Below are 20,471 nucleotides of genomic sequence, written 5' to 3'. Positions count from 1 at the left end.
GACATGGGCGAAGTGTTTCGCCGATTCTGATTCTGAAGGAGAATATCTGACTTTGGGAGATGACGGTCGGTCGTTTAGGAAGCCTGATAGCCACGTTGCGCAACTCTCGTGTGCCTTGAGACTGCTCATTTGACTAATACTCTTTCCGCAGTCAGTGCACTGATATGGCTTTTCTCCTGTGTGAGTCATCTGGTGTGTCTTGAGACTGCTCATTTGACTGAAACCCTTTCCGCAGTCAGTGCACTGATATGGCTTTTCTCCTGTATGTGTGCGCTGATGTTTAGTAAGAGAACCGCTCTCCCTGTATCTCTTCCCACATGTAGTGCACTGATATGGCTTTTCACCAGTATGGATCCTCTGGTGTGTCTTGAGGTTAGATCTACGACTAAAAGTGTTTCCACAGTCAGTGCACTGATATGGCTTTTCTCCAGTATGTGTGCGCTGATGGATGGTGACCTTCACCTTTGTCTTGAAACTCTTCCCACATGTAGTGCACTGATATGGCTTTTCTTCTGTGTGGATGGTCTGGTGTGCCTTCAGGCTAGATGTTTGACTAAAAACCTTTCCACAGTCAGTGCACTGATATGGCTTTTCTCCAGTATGTGTGCGCTGATGGATGGTGACCTCTCTCTTACTCTTGAAACTCTTCCCACATGTAGTGCACTGATATGGCTTTTCTCCTGTATGTGTGTGCTGATGTAAGGTGACCTCTATCTTAGTCCTGAAACTCTTCCCACATGTAGTGCACTGATATGGCTTTTCTCCTGTGTGGATACTCTGGTGTTTCTTGAGATTGCTCATTTGACTAAAACCCTTCCCACAGTCAGTGCACTGATATGGTTTTTCTCCTGTATGTGTGGGCTGATGAAAGGTGACCTCTATCTTAGTCCTGAAACTTTTCCCACATGTAGTGCACTGATATGGCTTTTCTCCTGTATGTGTGCGCTTATGTTTAGTAAGAGAACTGCTCTCCCTGAATCTCTTCCCACAGGTAGTGCACTGATATGGCTTTTCACCAGTATGGATCCTCTGGTGTGTCTTGAGGCTAGATCTACGACTAAAAGTGTTTCCACAGTCAGTGCACTGATATGGCTTTTCTCCAGTATGTGTGCGCTGATGGATGGTGACCTTCGCCTTTGTCTTGAAATTCTTCCCACATGTAGTGCACTGATACGGCTGTTCTCCTGTGTGGATGGTCTGGTGTGACTTCAGGTGATTCCTCTTATGAAAGCTCTTTCCATGTTTACTATGATGACCTTCCATCTCCCCAGCACATCTCATCTTATCTGTGTTGATTTCTTGATGATTTGCTAAAGAAAGACAATAAAACTTTTTAAAACACATTACTATATTTATGTTTGATTTTGCTTCAATAATTCCAGTAGTTCCAGTAGCCAAAACACTAATGAGTATCTTACCAGTAGGAGAAGAGTCTTTCTGACCATGCTCTCTTACATCAGCCTCTTCCTCCTCTTTAATGTCCATGATGTCTGACATGTTTGTTTCAGTCTTGCACACAAGATCCGGTCCAGGGTTTTCCTTCTGAACTGTAGACAGATACTCTTGAAGGAAATCATCAAACTCTTCTTCTTTTATCTCCTTCACAGGCACAGGCAGCAGTGTTGGTCCAGTAAATCCTGACATTTCAGACTCTAGTTCTGTGTTGTGAAACAAATCCAGCCAATTATTACATTTGAATCACATTTGTAAGTTACAAATACAATAATAAAGATTAAATAGCAGACAAGTGCAAATAAAGAAATAAAATGTAGGAGTTGAACACAGATCTAGTGTATGTGTTGAGAGAGTCCCAGTGCCTACCTTTGAGCAGGTGAGTTCAGAAATCTGACTCCACTAGGTGGTGTTTATATGCTGCCTCTTCTCTCTGGCCCACTGGGTTCATCCAATCAGTGACAGGAGCCTTTATGATGTAAATTAGAATCATAGGCCATCAAGTGGGCGTGGCCATATATGCACTTTCAGACACTGAACAAAGGAGGGTAAGTGGGGTAATTAGCACTCCACAAAGGCGGGCATATGGGTAATTAACACTCCCCAAAATAGGACAGATTGGTAATGAACACACTGTGGGTAAAGGTACTGAACAAAGAAAGCTGCTGTAATTACTTTTCAATATTGCACAGTATTCCAATGAGTTGGAAAATTGTATTAAAAAGCTTGGGCAGCATATCAACACAATCAATTGGAGTCCATTTTCTGAGCTCACATGGATACAGGAGAGCACTAGGATGCTGTAGACCAACACACAACAAATGTATTTATCAGGACGACTAAACTACATTTCTTGATTGCTATATTAAAAACATTCAACAAATGTATATGACTAAAATACATGTATTGATTGCTATATTACAAATCAACTGAAAGAAATGTGCTCTGGAGTTCTCTTTCAACACAGAGCTGTATTTGACCAACAGTGCAACTGAATGTCTTTGTTTGGCATTAAGTCCTCTTGTAATAGTATTGACTGATGCAATAGTAATTCCAACATCAGGTTTGCTCTGAACTGCAGCTTGGATGATATTCCTCATTCTATAGACTGCTTTGGAGAAAGTGTGGAAGTGTGAAAGGGCAGGAATGTCAAAGCACTCAGGGACAGGTTTTGTGTTAATAATAGAACAATTATTTTGTTTACACAAAATTGCTCGTTTGTATGCATGTTAAACCCTTTGAAAACAAGGCTATTTTCAGTGTAATTGTGCTATCTTTACTTGTAAGTAGGGATGCACCAAATCCAGATTATTGGGGTTCGGCCGAATACCGAATCCACTGGTTACGATTCTGCCAAATCTGAAACCAAAAACCGAATCCTATTCCCATCTTCAGTCCATTAACACAGTAAAAACATTAATGAAGAAAATAACATCCACTGGGTCCGTGTAACGCTTTGCAGTGCTTTGTTCTATTTGCAGAATTCACATGAAAAAATGGAAAATGGGTTCAAAACTTTCATTATCCATTTGTCAGACTACTCAGCAAATGGACAATTGATGCTATTTTTAACTTTCGGGTGTGGTTTTTGAAACGGTAAATAATGAATTTGAAACAAAACTAAAATTGAGTCCATCTTCCAATTTTCCATTTCTGCATCGTGGTTGGACTGAACCAAACGCGCCAAGGGATGTAGGCCTACGGGTGGCGCCTCTGGCCAGTTGCAGAGATAGGCTATAAATACAGATCGAGTTATCAAGTCAAATTCATGCCAAGTGAGCTCGAGACGTAGGCCTATCTACCAGACCGACTGGAGGCGATTGAGGACCGCTCAACTCCTCATTCCCTCACCTGCGCTCTCGATGGTTAGACTTCACAGACCTTCAGATAGCCTACAGTAACTTGTCACATGCACTTGTTGCAATCTCTGCTGATGGTGCTGGTCTGTGTGTGTGTGTGTGTGTGTGTGTGTGTGTGTTGGGGGGGGGGTCTATGGTGCGGAGTCGGTGACGCTTTCGTGCCGCCTATGCAAGCCTACGATAGCATTTGTTCACGGTTGTTGACGGTTTGAATAAATGTGAGCAACCCTACCCATGAACAAAAACCTCTCCACCAACATGCCTACAGAAGCTGTTAAACAACAAGTTGACAAGAGTAGGCTAAGCCCATTAATAACATCCCATTCTTAACCCAAGCAGACATCGGGTGAAGTGAAACCTCTGGGCCACAACGCAACTCTCCGGTAACCCCCAGCGTTCATGGTTCAGTCCAACCCCAAGCGCAAAAACACAAAGTTAGAATATGAGTCAATGTTTGACTTTCGAACTTCTGAGGAGAAAATCCCAAGTGTACTCAATGCAAAAAATAAAATACACAACAGTCATCAATTTACCGAGTAGTCTGAAGAATGAATAATTGAAATTTTAATTTTTTTTTCATTATTTTCATGTGAAATCTGCAAATAGAACAAAGCACTGCAAAGCGTTACACGGACCCCACTGCACTGTATATTTCCTTTTAGTATTATTGTATTGTTATTTATATAGTTATTTCACATTCCTTTCATACTGAAAACACCAAATTGCTATTTTTTGTTTGTATGTGAGTGATATCTTGTGAGTAATTGCTTAAAAAAGTGTTTGACTGAAGAAGCCATTTCAGATAAAAGAAAGATTTATTTAAGAAAAACATGGTGAGATACCTTGTCTTGAAGATGGCCATGCAGTGTTGAACATACAATGATAACATTAATTATAACATTTCTAAACTCAGTTATTATCAAAGCATATTTCATGCTCAAAGTTAATCTGACATGAGAGTTGTAGTTTTATCAAGGATGTCTGGTGTCATTTATCTCCTGATGTTGCTTTCATTCAGTATATTGTTCAACAGCAAAAAAGATTATGATTTTCCAATCATTTCTGATGAATTCTAGAAAAAATGTATTTTTTATTTAGGATCAGATGGTGAGCCTCTCTTAACCCTCTAACCGCCCAAGGCGCCGTACGGCGACAAGCAACATCACTGATTAAAACGGACGGTAGATCCGAGTAGGGTGACAAATCGCCTTTGTACTCTCCACCACTAGTTGGCAGACATCCAGAGCTTCGATTCAAGCCCAAATTCGAGTAAAAAAGTTTTCAGGAAGTGCCTGTATTACTCGCGAGAAACAAAAAAAAAAAGACGCATTTCCTGTTTATAACGCGGAAGTGAAATGCGCGATCGCTATGCACAAATTGAAGCAGAAAAACGGCAAATGTTAAAAAACAAAGTCGTGTGTTATGAAGTCTTGGGTCTGCCATTCACCTACTCTGATTCTGAAGGAGGATATCTGCCTTTTGGAGATTATGATCGGTCGTTCATTGGCAGTGACAGTCAAGATGCGTCTGTGAATGGAGGTGGGTCTTTGCGTGTGTACGCCAATGTTTACCTGCAGCAATGTTGACCAAAGGGTTCAAATAAGCATGGTGTGCTTGGTGCCAGTGATAATCATGATGATAGTGTCTGTAATTGACACGGTACAGACAGCAGGTCTAGTAAAAATAGGGCTCTGAAGAACTACAAAGTCATCCGCGATAGGAACTGATTTGACCAGGCTACTTTATTATATAGTAACATAGGGATTGTGGTAATACTAATAGTTTACTATTGTTGGTTCACATGTGGCTGTGGTCCTGTTTGTTTGTTATGTCGGAGAAATTACAAAAATCAAAGTAAAACTGCTCAAATGTGTTCAACAATCAGTATTTACTGAAATGTGCATAATTTGACGCTATTGCCAATCTGTGACGTCATAATATGCAAATTAGATGAGTAAATGTACTCCCTTTATAAACTTTAGTTCATACTCAATGATTTTCACATTTACAGTAGGACTTTATCTCTGACCACTTTCAAGCCATGGCCTTTTGAATTTTTTATGCAAAAATACAAAAAAACCCGGGCGGTTAGAGGGTTAATTGCAGACGTGTGCCGTCTGGTAAATCCTGAACTGTGATTCATCAGTAAACCCTTTAGTCAATTCAGCATTTCTAATGTGTCACTCTAGTGTGCATGTTCTGATGGGTCCTAAGGTGTATGGATCATCTGGTGTCTCTTGAGATTGCTAATTTGACTAAAACCCTTTCCACAGTCAGTGCACTGATATGGCTTTTCTCCTGTATGTGTGCGCTGATGGACAGTGACCTCTGTCTTAGTCTTGAAACTTTTCCCACATGTAGTGCACTGATATGGCTTTTCCCCAGTATGGATACTCTGGTGTCTCTTGAGACTGCTCTTTTGAATAAAACCCTTCCCACAGTCAGTGCACTGATATGGTTTTTCTCCTGTATGTGTGTGCTGGTGGCTGGTGACCTCTTTCTTAGTCCTAAAACCCTTTCCGCAGTCAGTGCAGTGATATGGCTTTTCTCCTGTATGGACAGTCTGGTGTTTCTTGAGATTGCTCATATGTCCAAAAGCCTTTCCACAGTCAGTGCACTGATATGGCTTTTCTCCTGTGTGGATACTCTGGTGTCTTCTGAGATGGCTCATTCGTCTAAAAACCTTTATACAGTCAGTGCACGGATAATGCTTTTCTCCTGTGTGGACAAGCTGGTGTTTCTTGAGACTGCCCATTTCACTAAAACCCTTTCCGCAGTCAGTGCACTGATATGGCTTTTTTCCTGTGTGGATATTCTGGTGTGCCTTGAGATTGCCCATTTGACTAAAACCCTTTCCGCAGTCAGTGCACTGATATGGCTTTTCTCCTGTATGTGTAAGCTGATGTTTAATGAGATTACCGCTCTCACTGAATCTCTTCCCACATGTAGTACACTGATATGGCTTTTCCCCAGTATGGATCCTCTGGTGTGTCTTGAGGCTACTTGTTTGACTAAAAGTCTTTCCACAGTCAGTGCACTGATATGGCTTTTCTCCAGTATGGGTCCTTTGGTGAGACTCAAGATGATCCATCCTAGTGAAAGTCTTTCTACACTGGGGACATGGGTAGAGCTTTTCTCCATTATGTGCCAACTGATGCACGGAGAGACCCAAACTCTCGCTGAAACTTTTCCCACATACACTGCACTGATACGGCTTTTCTCCTGTGTGGATAGTCTGGCGTTCCTTCAGGTAATTCCTTTTTCGAAAGCTCTTTCCACATTCATGACGATGATGTTCCATTTCCCCAGCACATATCATCCCATCTGTGTTGAGTTCTTGATGATTTGCAAAAGGACGAGAAAACATTTTCAAACACATACTATTATTATTCTTATTATTAGTAGTAGTATAAGTATTATTATTATTTGTAGTAATAGTAGCAGTAATGTAATTCATGTTTGCTTTTTGCTTCAATAGTTCCAGTTGTTCCAGTAGCCAAAACACTAATGAGTATCTTACCAGTAGGAGAAGAGTCGTTCTGACCATGCTCTCTTACATCAGCCTCTTCCTCCTCTTTAATGTCCATGATGTCTGACATGTTTGTTTCAGTCTTGCAAACAAGATCCGGTCCAGGGTTTTCCTTCTGAACTGTAGACAGATACTCTTGAAGGAAATCATCAAACTCTTCTTCTTTTATCTCCTTCACTGGCACAGGCATTAGTGTAGGTCCAGTAAATCCTGACATTTCAGACTCTAGTTCTGTGCTGTGAAACAAATCCAGCCAATTATTACATTTGAATCACATTTGAAACTTACCATTACAATTTAAAGATTGAATAACAGACAACTAGCAATAAAGTAATATAATATTGTAGTAGTTGAACACAGATCTAGTGTATGTGTTGAGAGTGTCCCAGTGCCTACCTTTGAGCAGGTGAGTTCAGAAATCTGACTCCACTAGGTGGTGTTTATATGCTGCCTCTTCTTTCTGGCCCACTGGGTTCATCCAATCAGTGACAGGAACCTTTGTGATGTAAATTAGAATGATAGGGCATCAAGTGGGCATGGCCATATAAGCACTATCAGACACTGAACAAAGGAGGGTAAGTGGGGTAAATAGTACACCACAAAGGAGGGCAGATGGGTAATTAACACTCCTCAAAAGAGGACAGATTGGTCATTAACACAGGGTGGGGGTATGGTACTGAACAAAGAGAGCTGCTGTAATTACTTTTCAATATTGCACAGTATCCCACAGTATTGCAATCCTGCTCTGTAATCAAGTCAAGGTATTATATGAGGTCTTGGTCTCATGGCCTTACCTGATACTCTGATATCTGGACTGTGTTTTCTGGTTGTTGATTTTTGGATTATAAATGTTGGTGATATTTCTTGTTGTGATCAGTGTAGAGTGTCATATTTTCTGCAGTGTTTCCTTCCAAGCATTTAATACAAAGCCACTTATGGGTAATGTGGTGAAGACCAGATCAGAAGAAGATTACCCCATCATGAAATCATACATCCCAGAAAATCCAAATGTGTTGAATGTTTATGAACTGTTGTATCATTGCTTCATTGAGAATCATTTACATGCAGTGGTGTAGTGGTACAATAAAAGGTGGGTAAACTATGAATTCTGTGACCTCGGTAAAGGGGACAGAGACATGCGGTTTTGGACTTTTGAGGTAAAGTGGAGGTGAAACTTCAATGTTCATACCAATTTAACAATTTAATACCATATTTAACAATACCAAGTATTAATCATTAATTATAATTATTAAGTGGTTCCTAGAATGTTTATGAGTGTACATATTGTGAATGTAGAGAATACAGTGTGATTGTGTAATGTTTAAAGTTGCAGTTGTTGAATAAACATTTAAAAAGGGGGAGAAACTCTATGGCCGAAACGGGCAAAAATGCTGCCTTCTAAGATATCTTACAGGGGAGCAAGGCATCGTGTCACTTCCGAAACAAAAACGCTGCCTTCTAAGATACCTTCGTTTTGCCCAGTTTTGAAGGCAGCATAGATGTATCCTTCATGCTGCCTTCAACGTCCAAAAATCACGATAGGTCTGTTTACACGTCTAAAGCATGTTTATACTTCAAATTTCGACTCCTCTCCTCCACAACACCATCCCCGGGGTCTTAACAAGTTAACCGCGTTGGCTGGTCAGGTTTTTAAAGCATTTCCAGAAATTGCCCGGTCATTACAGATCAGTGGCAATTAATTTGCAATGACTAGCATGCTAATAGCGATTTACGCTAACGCACCTAAAGCACAGCCTCTCTGGCACAGCTGTCGGTAACATAGCAACGGCGTTCTATGTTGATATCTTGCAGGCTGTCCGAAATAGAGTTTTTAGCTGCTACCATGTTGCCTTCTACGGCAACTCACTCGCTAGGCAGTGAAGGATGTGAGGCAGTAGGCAGCTGCCTTCCGTTTCGGACACAGCGTATCTCTGATATTTCAGAGGTGGATAAACTCTAATATGAGGTGGATAAACTATCACGCTCGGGAACTATCACGCTCCGGCACGTTTTATACAAATCATGCTCACGTTTTTATCTAATCGTGCGCCCATTTTAAGAAAAACTGAAAGGAGTGCACATTTTAGATTAGCGAGACCACGATGCAGTACTGTGAGTGCACGTTTAAGGAAAACAGGCGCACAATGTAATGAAACGAGAGCACGCTCTACTTAAACAAGTGCACGATTTAGTAAAACGAGAGCTCGATTTCGCAAAGTTGAGCGCACGTTTTCTTCCTTCCCAAAAAATATTGCTTTGAGCCTTTAAGGGCTCCGTACATTTCAGATAAAACAAAGATTTATTTAAAAAAAAAAAAAAAAAAAAACATGGTGAGATACTTTGTCATTGAGATGGTCATGCTGTGTTCATATTGTGTACATATTTGAAACATTAATTAAAAATGATACAATAACTTATAATCTCAGTTATTATCAAAGCATATTTCATGATGAAAGTTAATCTGATATGGGAGTTGTAGTTTTATCCAGAATGTCTGGTGTCATTTATCTCCTGATTTTGCTTTCATTCAGTTTATTGTTCAACAGCAAAAAGATTATGATTTTCCAATCATTTGTGATGAATTCTAGAAAATACGTATTTTTTTTAAGATCAGGCTCTTAACTGTGTGCATGTGTCCTCTAGTAAACCCTGAACTGTGACTTAAGCAATAAGCCCTGAGAGGCCATGTGTTATACTGTATAATCGAACAGCAAAGGGGCGTTGTTAAGCACGACCCATAGCTGTTCGATTATACAATATTAAGCACGGACTCGAGTGGCTTATTGCTTTTCTAAAAGGGTTACCACGTCGATCTAGCAAGATTTCATTAAACAAAGGCACAGCAACGAAAAAGTAGCAATGTATTCATAGGTAATCATTCTTCCACCAAGAAATATATTCCCTCCATATAAATGGTTGCCATGCAACAACGAGACACAGCCACTGCTAGTTTTGTGCTAGCGCATTACTATAGAATGAAATACGGTCAAGGTGTGTGTTTATCATTCTATATACATCGGTATCGAACGTGATTCAGCCAATCATAATTAAGGACTGGAACTATCCGTTTTAGACTCATCAGTAAACCCTGAACTGTGACTCATCAGTAAACCCTGAACTGTGACTCATCAGTAAACCCTTTAGTCAATTCAGCATTTCTTATATTTCACCCGAGTGTGAACTTTCTGATGGGTATTACGATGTATGCTATGACTAATGTCTGGTGAAATCTGATGTGTGAGCTGAAGTTTGGTGAAATCTGTCTTAGTCTTGAAAGTATTTTTGCAGTCAGTGCACTTGTTTGGTTTCTATCCTGTATGTGTGCGCTGATGTTTAATAAGATTACTGCTCGCCCTGAAGCTCTTCCCACATGTAGTACACTGGTATGGTTTTTCCCCAGTATGAATCCTTTGGTGCTCAATAAGAACACTGTTCTGCCTGAAGGTCTTCCCACATGTACTGCAGTGATATGGCTTTTCCCCAGTATGGATCCTCTGGTGTCTCTCGAGGTTAGATTTGTTACTAAAAGCCTTCCCACAGTTAGTACACTGATGTGGCTTTTCTCGTGTATGTGTGAGCTGATGTCTGGTGAAATCTGATTGATTCTTGAATGTCTTTCTGCAGTCAGTGCACTGGTATGGTTTCTCGCATGTATGTGTGCGCTGATGCCCAAACAGTCCACTGTTCTCTCTGAATCTCTTCCCACATATACTGCAATGATATGTTTTTTCCCCAGTATGGATCCGCTGGTGTGTCTTGAGGTTAGATTGTTGACTAAAAGTCTTCCCACAGTCAGTGCACAGATATGGCTTTTCTCCTGTATGTGTGCGCTGATGGATGGTTTCCTTCTCCTTTGTCCTGAAACTCTTCCCACATGTAGTGCACTGATATGGCTTTTTCCCTGTATGTGTGAGCTGATGGTTGGTGACACCTTTCCTAGTCTTGAAACTCTTTCCACAATCAGTGCACTGATATGGCTTTTCTCCTGTATGTATACGCTGGTGCCCAATAAGAGTACTGTTCTCCCTGAATCTCTTCCCACATGTAGTGCACGGATATGGCTTTTCCCCAGTATGGATCCTCTGGTGTGCCCTGAGGCTACGTGTCTGACTAAAAGATATTCCACAGTCGGTGCACTGATATGGCTTTTCTCCAGTATGGGTCCTCTGGTGAGTCTTAAGATGATCCATCCTATTGAAAGTCTTTCCACACTGAGGACATGGGTAGAGCTTTTCTCCATTATGTGCCAACTGATGCATGGAGAGACCCAAACTGTCACTGAAACTCTTCCCACATACACTGCACTGATACGGCTTTTCTCCTGTGTGGATGGTCTGGTGTGACTTCAGGTGATTCCTCTTATGAAAGCTCTTTTCATGTTTATTACGATGATGTTCCATCTCCCCAGCACATCTCATCTTATCTGTGTTGATTTCTTGATGATTTGCTAAAGAAAGACAAGAAAACTTTTTTAAACACATTATTATTATTATGTTTGATTTTTGCTTCAATAGTTCCAGTAGTTCCAGTAGCCAAAACACTAATACGTATCATACCAGTAGGAGAAGAGTCTTTCTGACCATGCTCTCTTACATCAGCCTCTTCCTCCTCTTTAATGTCCATGATGTCTGACATGTTTGTTTCAGTCTTGCACACATGATCTGGTCCAGGGTTGTCCTTCTGAACTGTAGACAGATACTCTTGAAGGAAATCATCAAACTCTTCTTCTTTTATCTCCTTCTCTGGCACAGGCAGCAGTGTTGGTCCAGTAAATCCTGACATTTCAGACTCGAGTACTGTGCTGTGAAACAAATTCAAGTCAAGTGTTACATTTGAATCACATTTGTAATTTACAACTACAATAATATAGATTAAATAGCAGACAACTAGCAATAAAGTAATATAATATCGTAGTGGTTGAACACAGATCTAGTGTATGTGTTGAGATTGTCCCAGTGCCTACCTTTGAGCAGGTGAGTTGACTCCACCTGACTCCACTAGGTGGTGTTTATATACTGCCTCTTCTTTCTGGCCCACTGGGTTCATCCAATCAGTGACAGGAACCTTTGTGATTTAAATTAGAATGATAGGGCATCAAGTGGGCGTGGTCATATAAGCACTATCAGACACTGAACAAAGGAGGGTAAGTGGGGTAAATAGTACACCACAAAGGAGGGCAGATGGGTAATTAACACTCCTCAAAAGAGGACAGATTGGTCATTAACACAGGGTGGGGGTATGGTACTGAACAAAGAGAGCTGCTGTAATTACTTTTCAATATTGCACAGTATCCCACAGTATTGCAATCCTGCTCTGTAATCAAGTCAAGGTATTATATGAGGTCTTGGTCTCATGGCCTTACCTGATACTCTGATATCTGGACTGTGTTTTCTGGTTGTTGATTTTTGGATTATAAATGTTGGTGATATTTCTTGTTGTGATCAGTGTAGAGTGTCATATTTTCTGCAGTATTTCCTTCCAAGCATTTAATACAAAGCCACTTATGGGTAATGTGGTGAAGACCAGATCAGAAGAAGATTACCCCATCATGAAATCATACATCCCAGAAAATCCAAATGTGTTGAATGTTTATGAACTGTTGAATCATTTACATGCAGTGGTGTAGTGGTACAATAAAAGGTGGGTAAACTATGAATTCTGTGACCTCGGTAAAGGGGACAGAGACATGCGGTTTTGGACTTTTGAGGTAAAGTGGAGGTGAAACTTCAATGTTCATACCAATTTAACAATTTAATACCATATTTAACAATACCAAGTATTAATCATTAATTATAATTATTAAGTGGTTCCTAGAATGTTTATGAGTGTACATATTGTGAATGTAGAGCAGGGATCGGCAATTAAGTTTGGCCTCGGGCCAGATATTTTCCAAGCCATTACATAGCGGGCCACAAGTTCACAACCAAAAAATGGCTAATTTAATTAATTAATATCGGAGGAGGTAAAAATGATAGGCTCTCTTGAAATGTCAGAGCAGAGACATTCAAGCAGGCTGATGTAGGTTAAATTTGTCGACTGGTCATTGGGGGCGCTATTATATGCCTGTGTGTTTAAAAAAATAATAATAAAAAACACCAGAAAAACATTTCCACGCGTTGCGGTTAGCTGTCAAAAAATGGCACTATCAAAAAACCTGAAGAGAAAAGTTTACAGAGAAAACAGGATCTTTAATGATGAATGGACAGAGAACTATGCCTTCATCCTCCCTAATTTTATTAATGCAAAGCCCACATGCCTGATCTGTAACAACTAACGAGGGTGTCTCTGCATGCAAAGAGTAGGCTACAAGACGGCACCACGAAACTAGGCATGCTAATTTTGCGTTCCTAAATAGCACGCACGCTATGTTTGAAACTCGTGTTTTACTTTTCACAGTTCTATGTGCGTAACAGGGGCGCCTGCAGGAATTAATGCTATGGTACGCACACCAATCAACACCCCCCCTCCCCCCACCCCCCCCGAAAATATTTTGCTGATATTGTACAATATTTGTCCGTTTCTCGGTTTTAGATTTGTGCATTGGTCAGCAAAAAAGTAGGCTATAATATCCACATGCAATAACACAATTAGAAATTTGAAAGTGTTGAAAGTGATAGTAGCAGTGGTATAAGCGGGATAATCAACTCCGCGCCGTGCGTTTATAGGAAAATAATGCACTTATCGAAGTGTAGGCTATAGTCCCCTCCGCCTGCGCCGTCGGGTCCTTATTACCACTTCGAACGTGCATTATTTTCCTATAAACGCACGGCGCGTCGTTGATTATCCCTTACACAATACTCATTTGGACAACGTTACACAGCTAAGTTACTGCTAAGTTACGTTTAGTTTTGTTCAAGCATTAACGTCTGATGTTAAACAGTGTTGTAATGCTAGTCTAACGTTCCGACAAGCACACAATTTGTCTACCTAGCTTGTTATTGCCCATCTGGAATCTCCTCTAGCTTTCCTGCCTCCATCTTTCATTCTTTCTCTTTTCGTTGTTTAAAAGAACTTGCGATATCCACGATGAGTATTTGAGTTAGTGATTTAGCGTCACATTGTGTTCTGATAACCATAATAGATAGCAGAGTAAAAGAAAACAACAAGTAGCCTACTTGCGCGCCTGCGTGCGTAATCTCTCCTGCTCAAATGAAATATGTGCGCGTGGATATACAGTAGCTCTGCTTTAAGTTAATTTTGATAACGTGTTGACAAACTTCATATAGAAAATTGTAAATAGCCTGATGGCATGGCATGCAGCTAATGGGATACTCTGCATAGTTGGGAAGTTATGGTAGGCCAATTTGATGTGAATACACACGCACAAGGGTAATTTTCTTTCCTTGATGAGTAGTCTCAAGGTACGCACAGTGCGTACGGCCGTACGCCTGCAGGCGCCACTGGTGCGTAAATTGCCTGTTTGATGTCAGGCCTGTTTAAAAGAAGTCATGTTTTAATTATCACCATAAGCCTATGTCCGTTGTTTGAATGACAACATGTGTTATAGGGACTAGCTTGGAATTTGAGAACCAGCGCTGTCCACTGACTTCATTTGTTTTTGCATGTTGTGCGTTCACGCTGCACCTCGCTGCGTGCTTCTTCACTCGTATTCAGATGAAACAAATAGCTAGCATTTAGATTGATTAAAATTCTTCTGTTCTGGAAAGTTACGTTTCAAAATAAACAGCATTTTTGAGACTGGCAGTCCGATTTTTAAAAAGTTTCTTTTTTTTTTTTTTTCATTCTCTGGTTCAAAAGATCTCACGGGCCAGATGTTTTTGCTTGCGGGCCGCATCTGGCCCGCGGGCCGCCTATTGCCGACCCCTGATGTAGAGAATACAGTGTGATTGTGTAATGTTTAAAGTTGCAGTTGTTGAATAAACATTTAAAAAGGGGGAGAAACTCTATGGCCGAAACGGGCAAAAATGCTGCCTTCTAAGATATCTTACAGGGGAGCAAGGCATCGTGTCACTTCCGAAACAAAAACGCTGCCTTCTAAGATACCTTCGTTTTGCCCAGTTTTGAAGGCAGCATAGATGTATCCTTCATGCTGCCTTCAACGTCCAAAAATCACGATAGGTCTGTTTACACGTCTAAAGCATGTTTATACTTCAAATTTCGACTCCTCTCCTCCACAACACCATCCCGGGGTCTTAACAAGTTAACCGCGTTGGCTGGTCAGGTTTTTAAAGCATTTCCAGAAATTGCCCGGTCATTACAGATCAGTGGCAATTAATTTGCAATGACTAGCATGCTAATAGCGATTTACGCTAACGCACCTAAAGCACAGCCTCTCTGGCACAGCTGTCGGTAACATAGCAACGGCGTTCTATGTTGATATCTTGCAGGCTGTCCGAAATAGAGTTTTTAGCTGCTACCATGTTGCCTTCTACGGCAACTCACTCGCTAGGCAGTGAAGGATGTGAGGCAGTAGGCAGCTGCCTTCCGTTTCGGACACAGCGTATCTCTGATATTTCAGAGGTGGATAAACTCTAATATGAGGTGGATAAACTATCACGCTCGGGAACTATCACGCTCCGGCACGTTTTATACAAATCATGCTCACGTTTTTATCTAATCGTGCGCCCATTTTAAGAAAAACTGAAAGGAGTGCACATTTTAGATTAGCGAGACCACGATGCAGTACTGTGAGTGCACGTTTAAGGAAAACAGGCGCACAATGTAATGAAACGAGAGCAGGCTCTACTTAAACAAGTGCACAATTTAGTAAAACGAGAGCTCGATTTCGCAAAGTTGAGCGCACGTTTTCTTCCTTCCCAAAAAATATTGCTTTGAGCCTTTAAGGGCTCCGTACATTTCAGATAAAACAAAGATTTATTTAAAAAAAAAAAAAAAAAAAACATGGTGAGATACTTTGTCATTGAGATGGTCATGCTGTGTTCATATTGTGTACATATTTGAAACATTAATTAAAAATGATACAATAACTTATAATCTCAGTTATTATCAAAGCATATTTCTTGATGAAAGTTAATCTGATATGGGAGTTGTAGTTTTATCCAGAATGTCTGGTGTCATTTATCTCCTGATTTTGCTTTCATTCAGTTTATTGTTCAACAGCAAAAAGATTATGATTTTCCAATCATTTGTGATGAATTCTAGAAAATACGTATTTTTTTTAAGATCAGGCTCTTAACTGTGTGCATGTGTCCTCTAGTAAACCCTGAACTGTGACTTAAGCAATAAGCCCTGAGAGGCCATGTGTTATACTGTATAATCGAACAGCAAAGGGGCGTTGTTAAGCACGACCCATAGCTGTTCGATTATACAGTATTAAGCACGGACTCGAGTGGCTTATTGCTTTTCTAAAACGGTTACCACGTCGATCTAGCAAGATTTCATTAAACAAAGGCACAGCAACGAAAAAGTAGCAATGTATTCATAGATAATCATTCTTCCACCAAGAAATATATTCCCTCCATATAAATGGTTGCCATGCAACAACGAGACACAGCCACTGCTAGTTTTGTGCTAGCGCATTACTATAGAATGAAATACGGTCAAGGTGTGTGTTTATCATTCTATATACATCGGTATCGAACGCGATTCAGCCAATCATAATTAAGGACTGGAACTATCCGTTTTAGACTCATCAGTAAACCCTGAACTGTGACTCATCAGTAAACCCTGAACTGTGACTCATCAGTAAACCCTTTAGTCAATTCAGCATTTCTTATATTTCACCCGAGTGTGAACTTTCTGATGGGTATTACGATGTATGCTATGACTAATGTCTGGTGAAATCTGATGTGTGAGCTGAAGTTTGGTGAAATCTGTCTTAGTCTTGAAAGTATTTTTGCAGTCAGTGCACTTGTTTGGTTTCTATCCTGTATGTGTGCGCTGATGTTTAATAAGATTACTGCTCGCCCTGAAGCTCTTCCCACATGTAGTACACTGGTATGGTTTTTCCCCAGTATGAATCCTTTGGTGCTCAATAAGAACACTGTTCTGCCTGAAGGTCTTCCCACATGTACTGCAGTGATATGGCTTTTCCCCAGTATGGATCCTCTGGTGTCTCTCGAGGTTAGATTTGTTACTAAAAGCCTTCCCACAGTTAGTACACTGATGTGGCTTTTCTCGTGTATGTGTGAGCTGATGTCTGGTGAAATCTGATTGATTCTTGAATGTCTTTCTGCAGTCAGTGCACTGGTATGGTTTCTCGCATGTATGTGTGCGCTGATGCCCAAACAGTCCACTGTTCTCTCTGAATCTCTTCCCACATATACTGCAATGATATGTTTTTTCCCCAGTATGGATCCGCTGGTGTGTCTTGAGGTTAGATTGTTGACTAAAAGTCTTCCCACAGTCAGTGCACAGATATGGCTTTTCTCCTGTATGTGTGCGCTGATGGATGGTTTCCTTCTCCTTTGTCCTGAAACTCTTCCCACATGTAGTGCACTGATATGGCTTTTTCCCTGTATGTGTGAGCTGATGGTTGGTGACACCTTTCCTAGTCTTGAAACTCTTTCCACAATCAGTGCACTGATATGGCTTTTCTCCTGTATGTATACGCTGATGCCCAATAAGAGTACTGTTCTCCCTGAATCTCTTCCCACATGTAGTGCACGGATATGGCTTTTCCCCAGTATGGATCCTCTGGTGTGCCCTGAGGCTACGTGTCTGACTAAAAGATATTCCACAGTCGGTGCACTGATATGGCTTTTCTCCAGTATGGGTCCTCTGGTGAGTCTTAAGATGATCCATCCTATTGAAAGTCTTTCCACACTGAGGACATGGGTAGAGCTTTTCTCCATTATGTGCCAACTGATGCATGGAGAGACCCAAACTGTCACTAAAACTCTTCCCACATACACTGCACTGATACGGCTTTTCTCCTGTGTGGATGGTCTGGTGTGACTTCAGGTGATTCCTCTTATGAAAGCTCTTTTCATGTTTATTACGATGATGTTCCATCTCCCCAGCACATCTCATCTTATCTGTGTTGATTTCTTGATGATTTGCTAAAGAAAGACAAGAAAACTTTTTTAAACACATTATTATTATTATGTTTGATTTTTGCTTCAATAGTTCCAGTAGTTCCAGTAGCCAAAACACTAATGAGTATCTTACCAGTAGGAGAAGAGTCGTTCTGACCATGCTCTCTTACATCAGCCTCTTCCTCCTCTTTAATGTCCATGATGTCTGACATGTTTGTTTCAGTCTTGCACACATGATCTGGTCCAGGGTTGTCCTTCTGAACTGTAGACAGATACTCTTGAAGGAAATCATCAAACTCTTCTTCTTTTATCTCCTTCTCTGGCACAGGCAGCAGTGTTGGTCCAGTAAATCCTGACATTTCAGACTCGAGTACTGTGCTGTGAAACAAATTCAAGTCAAGTGTTACATTTGAATCACATTTGTAATTTACAACTACAATAATATAGATTAAATAGCAGACAACTAGCAATAAAGTAATATAATATCGTAGTGGTTGAACACAGATCTAGTGTATGTGTTGAGATTGTCCCAGTGCCTACCTTTGAGCAGGTGAGTTGACTCCACCTGACTCCACTAGGTGGTGTTTATATACTGCCTCTTCTTTCTGGCCCACTGGGTTCATCCAATCAGTGACAGGAACCTTTGTGATTTAAATTAGAATGATAGGGCATCAAGTGGGCGTGGTCATATAAGCACTATCAGACACTGAACAAAGGAGGGTAAGTGGGGTAAATAGTACACCACAAAGGAGGGCAGATGGGTAATTAACACTCCTCAAAAGAGGACAGATTGGTCATTAACACAGGGTGGGGGTATGGTACTGAACAAAGAGAGCTGCTGTAATTACTTTTCAATATTGCACAGTATCCCACAGTATTGCAATCCTGCTCTGTAACCAAGTCAAGGTATTATATGAGGTCTTGGTCTCATGGCCTTACCTGATACTCTGATATCTGGACTGTGTTTTCTGGTTGTTGATTTTTGGATTCTAAATGTTGGTGATATTTCTTGTTGTGATCAGTGTAGAGTGTCATATTTTCTGCAGTGTTTCCTTCCAAGCATTTAATACAAAGCCACTTATGGGTAATGTGGTGAAGACCAGATCAGAAGAAGATTACCCCATCATGAAATCATACATCCCAGAAAATCCAAATGTGTTGAATGTTTATGAACTGTTGTATCATTGCTTCATTGAGAATCATTTACATGCAGTGGTGTAGTGGTACAATAAAAGGTGGGTAAACTATGAATTCTGTGACCTCGGCAAAGTGGACAGAGCCATGCGGTATTGGACTTTTGAGGTAAAGTGGAGGTGAAACTTCAATATTTATACCAATTTAACAATTTAATACCATATTTAACAATACCAAGTATTAATCATTAATTATAATTATTAAGTGGTTCCTAGAATGTTTATGAGTGTACATATTGTTAAAGTAGAGAATACAGTGTGATTGTGTAATGTTTAAAGTTGCAGTTGTTGAATAAACATTTAAAAAGGGGAAGAAACTCTATGGCCGTGTCCGAAACGGGCAAAAATGCTGCCTTCTAAGATATCTTACAGGGGAGCAAGGCATTGTGTCACGTCAGAAACAAAAACGCTGCCTTCTAAGATACCTTCGTTTTGCCCAGTTTTGAAGGCAGCATAGATGTATCCTTCATGCTGCCTTCAACGTCCAAAAATTCTATTTAACTATGATGTCAGTGAACGGTAAAATGCTTCCATTCACCTCCTTGTATTTAGCTTGCAAAAATCACGATAGGTCTGTTTACACGTCTAAAGCATGTTTATACTTCAAATTTCGACTCCTCTCCTCCTCAACACCATCCCCGGGGTCTTAACAAGTTAACCGCGTTGGCTGGTAAGGTTTTTAAAGCATTTCCAGAAATTGCCCGGTCATTACACATCAGTGGCAATTAATTTGCTATGACTAGCATGCTAATAGCGATTTACGCTAACGCACCTAAAGCACAGCCTCTCTGGCACAGCTGTCGGTAACATAGCAACGGTGTTCTATGTTGATATCTTGCTAGGCTGTCCGAAACAGAGTTTTTAGCTGCTACCTTGTTGCCTTCTACGGCAACTCACTCGCTAGGCAGTGAAGGATGTGAGGCAGTAGGCAGCTGCCTTCCGTTTCGGACACAGCGTATCTCTGATATTTCAGAGGTGGATAAACTCTAATATGAGGTGGATAAACTATCACGCTCGGGAACTATCACGCTCGGGCACGTTTTATACAAATCATGCTCACGTTTTTATCTAATCGTGCGCCCATTTTAAGAAAAACTGAAAGGAGTGGACATTTTAGATTAGCGAGACCACGATGCAGTTATAGTACTGTGAGTGCACGTTTAAGGAAAACAGGCGCACAATGTAATGAAACGAGAGCACGCTCTACTTAAACAAGTGCACAATTTAGTAAAACGAGAGCTCCATTTCGCAAAGTTGAGCGCACGTTTTCTTCCTTCCCAAAAAATATTGCTTTGAGCCTTCAAGGGCTCCGTACATTTCAGATAAAACAAAGATTTATTTAAAAAAAAAAAAAAAAAAAACATGGTGAGATACTTTGTCATTGAGATGGTCATGCTGTGTTCATATTGTGTACATATTCGAAACATTAATTAAAAATGATACAATAACTTATAATCTCAGTTATTATCAAAGCATATTT

The 20,471-nt window shown here is 40.5% G+C and overlaps 3 protein-coding genes across 3 annotated transcripts in view; all 3 read right to left on the bottom strand.

Annotated features, from left to right (window-relative positions):
* Positions 1–7,030, bottom strand: part of LOC134078237 (zinc finger protein 721-like) — a 36,558-nt gene extending 29,528 nt beyond the window's left edge. Inside the window, exons 1-3 of the mRNA XM_062534047.1 lie at positions 6,832–7,030; positions 1,419–1,658; positions 1,175–1,310 (exon numbers count right to left, since the gene is read on the bottom strand). Of these exons, the coding sequence (XP_062390031.1) occupies positions 1,175–1,310; positions 1,419–1,658; positions 6,832–7,030 (575 nt within the window). The remainder of the gene's footprint in view (positions 1–1,174; positions 1,311–1,418; positions 1,659–6,831) is intronic.
* Positions 7,031–10,148: 3,118 nt separating this feature from the next.
* On the bottom strand, positions 10,149–11,886 carry LOC134078168 (zinc finger protein 883-like). The gene is made up of 3 exons (XM_062533922.1): positions 11,804–11,886; positions 11,397–11,641; positions 10,149–11,287 (listed from the first exon to the last, which is right to left on the bottom strand). Exons 1-3 carry the CDS (start codon positions 11,884–11,886, stop codon positions 10,149–10,151), a joined length of 1,467 nt encoding a protein of 488 aa, XP_062389906.1.
* Positions 11,887–16,683: 4,797 nt separating this feature from the next.
* On the bottom strand, positions 16,684–18,833 carry LOC134078093 (zinc finger protein 436-like). The gene is made up of 5 exons (XM_062533794.1): positions 18,738–18,833; positions 18,339–18,439; positions 17,932–18,176; positions 17,097–17,822; positions 16,684–16,928 (listed from the first exon to the last, which is right to left on the bottom strand). Exons 1-5 carry the CDS (start codon positions 18,831–18,833, stop codon positions 16,684–16,686), a joined length of 1,413 nt encoding a protein of 470 aa, XP_062389778.1.
* Positions 18,834–20,471: the final 1,638 nt, after the last annotated feature.

The sequence above is a fragment of the Sardina pilchardus genome, chromosome 1 (assembly GCF_963854185.1).
Source record: "Sardina pilchardus chromosome 1, fSarPil1.1, whole genome shotgun sequence".
Lineage (NCBI taxonomy): Eukaryota > Metazoa > Chordata > Actinopteri > Clupeiformes > Clupeidae > Sardina > Sardina pilchardus.
This window is presented reverse-complemented; position numbering and strand designations above follow the sequence as displayed.